This window comes from Semicossyphus pulcher, unplaced genomic scaffold (genome assembly GCF_022749685.1).
Source record: "Semicossyphus pulcher isolate SPU_LCO1_2020_fin unplaced genomic scaffold, fSemPul1.0.p SCAF_7, whole genome shotgun sequence".
Classification (NCBI taxonomy): Eukaryota; Metazoa; Chordata; class Actinopteri; order Labriformes; family Labridae; genus Semicossyphus; species Semicossyphus pulcher.
The window spans coordinates 18616854-18626479 of record NW_027211748.1 but is presented as its reverse complement, the minus strand read 5'-3'; the positions used below and the strand labels follow the sequence as shown (position 1 = coordinate 18626479).

The window sequence follows — 9626 nt, the reverse complement described above, 5'->3', positions numbered from 1 at the left end:
GCTCTTTTTTGGGCCAAATAATTCCGCCATGAAACGCGAAATAGTAGCCCAATTTAGGAATTCGGGCAATACGGTATATTACAACAAAAACGTAAGGGTGTGACACACATTTTACAAATGAGACATGCTGATTCATATTCTGCAAACCAGTACTTTAATCCCACAACTCTAGTGCTTTTCAGAACATTCAAGGGTCATCGTACAATCCATTTCTAGTTAACACGGTATGATAATGTAACAACAGGCCTTCTAAAAGTTTCCCCGTGTTAGGTGAGGCAGAAAGTCACAACTTTAAAGAGACTTTTTTGAAGCGTCCTCCTAAATGTAATATAAAAAGACATTAAAACATCTGAAGTTAAAACTAATCAATTTAAGTTAGTTGTCAAAACTTCCGATTGAACCTGAATGCATCATAGCTCTTTTCCCTTGAAGAGGATCTGTCCAATCAAAACGTGTCTGTACCGTCATGTGACAAACCGACTAGTAAATTACGATTGACTTGAGAGCTGCTGATTGTAGGCTACTTTTCGATGTACAGTGACTCAAAGCGGACAACTTTCAGCCGTTGTTGCAGTTTGGTTTAACTAACGGAAATGCTGCCGGGTTCTTACAGGCTAACTTGAGCAAAGTTTCGTTCGGATATCGGGGCCATAATGTCGATAAACTGCCAAACAGGTGAGTTTAAAAAACGTTTTTTTGGCTATGCCAGCAAAGCAGTTAATGACCCCGGTCGACTGTTTTTGCCGGGGCAGAAAAGCATCACTTCTCACCGTAAAAAAGATACAGTGTGGTCGTCTTGTTTTTGGTGTTTTTCTTGTAAAGTAATAACCTCCCGTGATTTACTTTTTTTATATTTTAAATGTTGCTATTTGCATTAGTATTTTCATTTTGGGAAAATGTCTGGGAGTGCATTTAACGGTAGCCTACGTATTGGCAGATAACGTTATTTTATATGCAGCAGACGTCAACAGCAGAACATTGCTAAAAGTTACGTTGTATTTAACATTAACAACAACCAAAAACAAAACGTATTAAATCCAGTTCTGACACAAAAGAAAAACTCCCAAAGACTTAAAATAACTTTTATTGGCAGACAAAAGATCATAAAACATGTAATATTTTCTGTAAAACTCTACACTAAGTATTTAAGAGACATATTTTTTGTTTAAAACCCCCCCACAAATAAGACAAGCGAATAACTGTGAAAAAGTAGATGTGATTATTTATAGAATATGAATTTTAGAATGTGTATTTTAGGTCATGTGGTTTAAGTGGTTACTATACATGTGTAACATGTCTTTAAAAGTCCAGATATAACTGTTACTGTAGATTTATGTGTTTGGAGAGGAGACCACACAGACACAACTACATACATCATCTTCTCCCATCACTATGTCTTTCAGTTATCCAGGAACCAGGGCAGGGCGGTGAGTTCAGGGGCTAGCCTACCTTGCTGCACCCCCTGTAAAGGGTGGCAGCTGCAGTGGCTGCTGGGATGCTAAAGAAGAGCATCAGCCACGGTGGTGGTGGTGCTGGTGGTGGTGCCGGTGATGGGACGAAGCACACCCACGGTTTGCCACGATACCTCTCCAAGCCCCACACAGGGTCTCTGTCGGCTGGCTCAACCAAGACCTGGGACATGGGCCGTAGTTCCAAGAACTCCAACCCTCTGAGCAGCATGGGGCTGACATCTCACCTGGTGGGGGCCCCTGGAGTGGATCCGGAGTATGTGATGCAGCTGGTGAATGATGTACGGTGGTTTGCTGACGTGTTGCTCAACCTCAAGGAGGCTTTCCAGTGTAAAGGTGAGTTCAGGGGTAGCTGGAATGTGGAGGTCAGGGAAGTGAAGCATCGTAAAATTACAACAATAAGAAAACCCTTTTTTGGATGCTAGTTGCCCATTATCACTGTTGCATTTTCAGTACAATCTAAGGGTCAATTTCTGATATGTTTTTGCCTTGTTCTTCAGTTGGGATTTCTGGGACATTCAAAATAGATATGTCATCAACAACCCCGAGATAGTGGTGGGGAATGTGTTGCATTCAGGTGATAAACAAGAAAAAGCAAGAAAGTTAGACTTTTTCCTCTTGAGTAATTCCTTTGCTTAAAATCGAACATGTCGATGAGCTGCCTTGCGTTCTGGTCCACTGTCTATGGTGAACATACCTCTACTCTATCTCCTCTGTAATGGATTTCTTCTTGTATAATTGCTGACCATTTGTCGAGAAAGGCTGCTCGCTCTTTGAACTGAGGTCTTTAAAACCTGATGGTTGCCAATGGTGTTAGAGATAGCTACAATTCTCTGCCATCAAATTCCATTGTAGATACAACAGGAATGTATTGAAATTTCTTTCAGTTTTTGACAGGGATTTTTCTTTGACTCATACCTAGTATATCGCACACATTTTCTGCTTTGCGCCTTCTGTACTCACGCAGCATAGTTTTACTCACGGCACTGCAAAGTGTTTTGGAATTAATGTCCAGGTTTCCAATTTCTTTGTCATGTAACAACTAAAGCCGATAGTTTCCGTCATGACAGACAGCCAGAGGAACCACCTGCGGTGCGTCAGTTTAAAGTGTAATAACAGCTTCATGCTGGATCGCTTGCAGTGTCGTTAATGTCTCAACAACTACAGACACCCCCACACACACACACACACTGCTACACGCATGCACAAACACACAGCAGACACCAGAGCAGTCACAGGTTACTTACTTTCTTTTCTCACTTGCTTTTGATGGCTTTGCTCTTGTTTGCAGACACAAACAAACACTCCACCCACACTAACGCTCATGTCACGTAGTGTTTAACAAGGCTTCATGGGAGCATATACATTGTTTGTGACTCACTGTATGCTATTTATTACTTTTCATACGTGTTAATCTTTGTATTTTTAGTTTCAAGAGCCCAAAGTGGAAGCATGACATTTTTGTCCAGTTTTAAACTTGGCAAACTGGATATAACTTAATATTTAAATTTACTGAACAATAAACTGACTAATCCTTAGATTAGCAATCTCATTATGACAGATATATTACCGTATGTATTGTTATAATGAGAGGAACTCTGATTTTCCTTTTTGGTGTGGATATTACTCACATCGTGGGAATTTCCCCTCTGTGAAAGCAAAAACGTGAGACTGCCGCTTGTACAACTACTACTCCTACCGTTCTGCGAAAAGACACACTTACTTACCCACAAAGATTCACACATGCTGGGGTCTAACTGCAGGTCTGGCAGTGGGAGTGAGTTGTTTAGCCATTCCTCTGGCTGGAGGAGTGAGGCCTCTGTGAGTGAGCCTTGGCTTGCGTCGTGCTGAGTGTTGCTCTGAGCCATCACAAAAACATTTAGAAGAGAGCCGTCTTTAACACAGCTAGCAGGTGGGGATGAAATCATACCATATGACCCTAAAATGTCATCCAGCTATTTGTCATTCGGATTAGGGGTTTATTTCTGTAATTCTTTTCTAAGACTTGCTGACACAAGCGATATAGAGAAACAAGTCACGCAAGATGCTTCCACTATAATGTGGTTTGCCGGCCGGTCAAAAGTAAACATTGAGTCATCTACTTTACTAATTGCTAACAAAGTCTGGTGATAGTTGGTCACAGTTTAAATCGAAGGCGCTTTGTCAACAGTCCTCCTTCAAATATAAACTGTGATTTTAAATGACCAATAACAGCAAATTAAAAACGTCTTAGCATTTGAGCATGTGTTCTTAACTGTTTTAAGGAGTTTCCTGTGGCCCTAAAGCATGCTGCACATCCTGAGTATTCTTTGAGATCAGCTTGGTTCCTGTTTGCTGGCACCGGAGCAATCCTGCCTTCCAAAGACACTGATTATCACCTTTTTATTAAGGAGGGTTTCTGATGACCTGCAATTTTAGTCTACGGTTTGTTGCTTATGACATTCCACATGGTGGTGATGTGTTAATTGAAACCTAAGTATGTCTTCATGTCGTCCAACTTTTTGTTTTCGAGTTTGTATTCATGATTGGATTAAATCACTGACTTATGTGATATCTCTTATACCCCTTTCCTACCGAAATTAGCGTGTTGACACAGGTTTTTCAGACCCAGCAACACCCACTTAAAGATGCCGATTGTCTCTTTTCCCATTGCCAGTGGAGTATACTGCTTTTCTGACGTCACAAACGCGCTGGAGACAGGGTTAGTAAACAGTAAAGACGTTACGGTGGTTAGGTCTTTATTGTAGCTATTACTCATTCAGTCTGTTTATCAAACACGCGCCAACAAATTTGGAACGACGTTCGAGCGCTGCTTGGACGAAATTTGTAGCTGAGATGACAAGCAGTCGTAGAAGTTAACGACGGAGCATAGCATCGCGCCGGGAAGGGGGCGGAGATTAGAGTGTCGACGGGATTTGTGTTCCCATCATTGCCGATCGGAGCCGAGGCGATAATTACCCGGGTCTACTGCTACCGAACATGTCTGCCCTGCATGTTGTCTATCAGTCCATATTACTTTAAACGGAATTTTAGATCATGACGGCGCATGTCCTTTAGCTAGATTATTGTGCCATCATCTGGGTAAAATACCGTAACACAGTAACATGCCTCTCTCTGCATTTTATACTGGTATATTGGTCGCACCGTGAATAGGAGGCAGCCCACTTTTCAGATGACATTTTTTTTTATTAAAAGTGCACCGAATTTTATGTTAGTCAAAATTGTAAACTGTATGATGATTACAATTGGTATTACAAGAATATTTGTTTAATATGTTTTTGAATAATGACTGTACAGAACGATTGTACCTTCTACAACAGCTACACAGCATTATTAGCAGAGATGTAAACTGTAATTCCGAGTTAAGAAAGGGTTAAACTTTGCTTCGTCTACCCATAATGAAAGTATGGGATTAGCAACATGTGTTAGCTTTTTGCTTTATTAGATAAACAGCCTGACAGCAACAGGCCTTCATGTGGTTTAGTCAAGCTGCAGGATACAAAGTAGTGAGGGAAGCAGGGAGGAGGTTTGCGAGGCACATGCCAGCTCATGTGTTATTCTTTGAATGTTTGGAAACCTCTGTCACTGGAGTACTGTGTGAAACCGATATAATGTTTTTTTTAATGCTGAAAGGCGTGTGCCCTGTTGTGATCTGGCAGGTTCGTAGCCCCATCGCAGAGAGACTTGCTCGACTCTGCGTGTGTCTCATAGCGCCGCCCATACCCAGAGAAAACCTGGAGAGTTTAGCTTGGACCGTGCTTATTTTCCTTCTCAGGGCACCCTCCAGTTTGTAGCTGGAGGCACATGCATGCCGCATGTTTAGTTGTCAGAAGCCCACAGGGGAACTCCATCAGTGGCCATAAGCTCGAGTTAACTAGACCCGCCACGTTCACACCCGCAACTTCACGCTTATAGATTCCCCGGGGTCAGATCGTGGTGTCGATTTACACTTTCGCTCATAACTGGGCCCTTGGTCACACTGCTGCAATGGTTGTGGCCCAACAATAGGCGAGCTGTCAAAGAATGTAACCCAGGAGAAGAATGTGTGGCTTATGGGTTTTGACTGCGTAGGTGACCCCTGTCCCCATCCCCAACCCTAACCTCTCACCGCTCTGCATCACACTCAGATTTAATGTGATTGTTTAACCATAACACTTCCAAAACTGGCAAATTGCTAACATGTCATTTTGTCAACAGGTAGTCTCGCACAAATCATTATTATTGCCTTGAAAGGAAGCACAATGGAGACAAACAGCAGGACTTTGGCTATGAATACACAGCTTGTTGTCTGCAATGTAGAACTGAAACATTTTCCAGTTCCCACAGATGTCTGCTGAAAGAAAACACAATCATAAAAAGATGCTTCAGTTGTCTCAATAACATATTTTGGGATTTAACTTAACTTAAAACATTCTCTTCAGTTTCTTATGTCTTCTGCTCTTAATTCAAAACCACACAGAGAGCTGCTTAAATTCCCCTGATGGCAACGTTACAAGCGTGTAATGCTAATAGCACAAGACTTGTAATTGTAGCAGCACTTCACGGCCGACATAATAAAAAGAAAAATGCAATAAAAATGTCAGGATGTTTTGGCTCGTTATGATTTTTTTTATTCGAGCGTTTATGACTGTGCAGACGACAGCTTTGGTTAATGGTTTAAATGTGGATAAAAAATAAAAAAAGAAGTCCTCCACACACAGCCGAGCCGCTGTCCCCCTCCCATCCCCCCACTCTCCTGCATACTCTGCATTCCTTTAGAACAAATGTTCACTTGTAGCTATAGTGCCTTCAATAGACTAATGGTAGATGTAAGGCAGATGAGCTTTAAAATCACTCTAAAAATAATGCATATCACATAAACACCAGTTCCAGGACGCTATATAGTCAAGGGTGTCAATCATTTAAAATTTCCAGGTTAGGAAAAGTGGAACATTGATGATCCAAGGGAAATATCTCAGGGGAGACCTTGCAACAGATTAAACATGGCAGAAATGTAATAGTATACAGTGATTAATCGCTCCCTTGGGGAATGACAACATGTGTGGCAGTCTTAAAGGACACTTGGTAGAATTCCACCCTTAACTTTGTGAACTATTTCGCAAAATGTTGCTCTTGCACAAGCCCCGTTTCTTCATCATTTCACATCCTCGTTTTGTTTTTATTTCAGAGGACCCCACAGGAACATATCAGCTGTACACTTCACTTAGAAATGTCCCTTTTTTTTGTGCTGAAACAAAACTAAATGCGCTTTTCCGTCATTATCAAGCCAAAAAAAGTTGAGGAATGCGTGTTGAGAAATGTGCGGTGGAAGCTATGGATAGTGTAGAGGCCGACGGGGGCCGAACAGGATGAGGTTTTAACTTTAAACGTCTTTTGTTACAACAACAGATAGCAATCGGGGCACTGTCTGAAATTCTATTTCCTCTAACGTTTCTAGGCTAAAGAGAGTATGGGTTACTTATTTTAGCCTTGTAGCCTCAGGTGGTAAAGAACAACAAAAGTGTTTCACACCAGCTCTTTTACAGTCCCACTTCAGGGTAGAACAAACATTTCAAACAGCATACCTCAGGAGCATGTGGCTGAATGTTTTCTCACCAAAGGTAAACTCTGAGACATGTTACCTCCCAGTATGCTGCAGAAAGTGTTATATAGTGTAGTATTGTGTAAGAAGTGTTAATAGATGAATAGAGGAACACGTCCAGCTGACTCACACGTTCATGTTGCACTCTGAAAACTCTGGCTTTTTTTTTTTTCAACTGTTGGTGTCATCCTGACACTCTGATAAGATCTGGCAGTCGTCCAGTCAAACCGCATTGTTCTGTGTTTCACAGTACCAGCCCGTATCTGCGCTGTTGTCAGAAGAGCAGACTCTTTTTTTTTTTGTGCCGTGTATGATAAAACTTTCACTAAGTGTTTCTTTGCAGCTTACAGGGGCTTGTTTACATTTCTCATTAGTGTAGCAAAGTTGTTTATTCAGGAGCAAGTTTTCTGTCTGCTCGAAACTTTCAATGCTGTTTTACAATGTTTCGGTTTTTGCAGTGAATTCATATTATAGTAGGCTATATTCTGACTTAATATCCCCTTTACTCTTGTGTTAAAAGGCCTTTTTTTCCATCTAAAATGTACCCATTTTAAAACCTTGTTTACTGGCCATAAACGCCACCCTCACTCTCCAAAAAAACACATCCAGCAATAGCTACCACATCTCCTTTGCTCACACAAGTGCTCCTGTGCCAACTGAAGTGGCCACTTGCGGGTGGTGCCTTCAATCGAGAGAAAAAGCTGAATTCTCACACATAATGGTTTAATGGCCTGCTGCTCTTAGCAGAAAGAAAGGAGAGATTTGCTGGGCAGTAACTTTCCCCTGTGATGCTGAAGGATGTTTTTGTGCAAGCTTGTGGTCGGGGTGTGTTTCCTGGGGTGGGATTTATGGTTATGGGCCCTGGATGTTTGTGTAGGAGATTGGTCATGGCGAGGGGCGGATTGGCCAGTGAAGCTCCTGCTAGCAGGGGGGACGTCACTTCTGGCGATTGGGCAGACCTGCTGAATTTTACAGCTGTGGATCAGGGTCTGTGCTGAGAGGAGGGGGCTGAGGCCTGTCGTGCTGCTTTGTGAGTTTTTAATTTTATTTTGTAGAATACCAAAAAGATGTTTGCTCAGCTTTAAATTACGAGACACAACAAAAACATTTACGCCTGTCCCGACAAATTCTTAGATCCCTCGTTTCACACGTCCAAAGGAATTAGTCATTCCTCTTGCCCAATCCAGCACACCGCAGCTCGCATTCCCATACAGTAGTAAGTGACATCATCGTTATTGAGGTGGTTTGATATTCACTCACCCAGTACCACAAACTTCTCAAGCTGAAGTCATCCTACGCGTTGGGACATCAGGGTATTAGTGGAATAATACTCGCTAACAGACTTTCTTTGTTCCCAGCAGTGTAACAGTATGAATGGAAGTGATGAGGTGCTTAGTCATTTTTAAACCAAAAAGGCCGAACATCAGGTTTCTGTTTCTCTTAAGTGAAGACTTTCTCTTCTTCTTCATGATAGTAAATTTGATTCTTTTGGGGTTTTAGGCCGTTGAAATGTCATTTTGTGGACCAATTAATTAATAACATACATAACTGACAGACATATCGTCATATTGTTTATAATTGCAGCCCTAAATACAATCATACATTCAGTTATTCATCTTTCTAAAAATGAAAATGAGAATCGAAATCCACTTTATTTGCCAAGTATGAGCACACGTACAAGATATTTGACTCTGTTTTCATTGGTTTGAATGTGCAAACAGGCATAACAACAAAGCTGAGCAAATACAGTTAGAGAATAGACTAGACTGTGTACACAAGCATGTGGAGGAAAAAAGTTGTTTCAATAAATACAGAACAAATATACAGAGAGAGCATCAATTACCAACATGTATAAAAAATGAATATATACAAGTGTTACAATTAGGGGTGGGACAAAATATCAATATCGCAATATATCGTCGTTCCAGCTGGTGTAACGCTCTAAACAGATCTCCCTGCCAATTTGAGTCCCTGCATCATTAGCCCCTTTCACACTGCCAGTTCAAAGGTGGGTTTATTTCGTCTCTTTTACTTTCCATCTTCTATGTAAAACGGCGGAATGGTGGGGTAAAGTCTTTCCCTGTCTGAGTCGGCATCGGAGGTAGTAACAGAGGCAAAACAGCGTCTCTGTAAACCAGCAGGGTGGAACAGTATCGCGTATCGTATCGTGAGTTACCCTGCGATTCCCACCCCAAGTAACAATACATCCTTTGGATATACACAAAGTGAATGATTTTGTAGGGTATGCACAGTTTTTACAGCATGCAGGATTTGTATTGACGGTGACAGTGCATGATATTAAGTAAGCAGTGCATTTTAAACTGTATGACTGTAACTAAACAAAAGCAGAAAAGGTACAGGAAACAGAAAATAAAAGCAAAGCGGATCAGTTATTTACTTAATGGCTTCAAACTGCTCTGGAATCTTGGTTAGTTTCCTCTTCTGCCTCGTCTCACCTCCCTGACACACCGTCACACACTGATTGTTGATTCAGGAATGCGCTCTTGTTATGCACCTGCTGTAAAGTCCCCTCGAACATGTAATGAAGTGTCAAAGAATTAGCCTGACTGTGAATC

The 9626-nt window shown here is 41.5% G+C and overlaps 1 protein-coding gene across 1 annotated transcript in view; it reads left to right on the top strand.

Moving 5' to 3' along the window:
- The first annotated feature begins 541 nt into the window (after positions 1-541).
- Positions 542-9626, top strand: part of LOC138611733 (rho GTPase-activating protein 29-like) — a 37282-nt gene continuing 28197 nt past the window's right edge. The window contains exons 1-2 of the mRNA XM_069684951.1: positions 542-675; positions 1404-1805. Of these exons, the coding sequence (XP_069541052.1) occupies positions 1496-1805 (310 nt within the window). The 5' untranslated portion in view covers positions 542-675; positions 1404-1495. The remainder of the gene's footprint in view (positions 676-1403; positions 1806-9626) is intronic.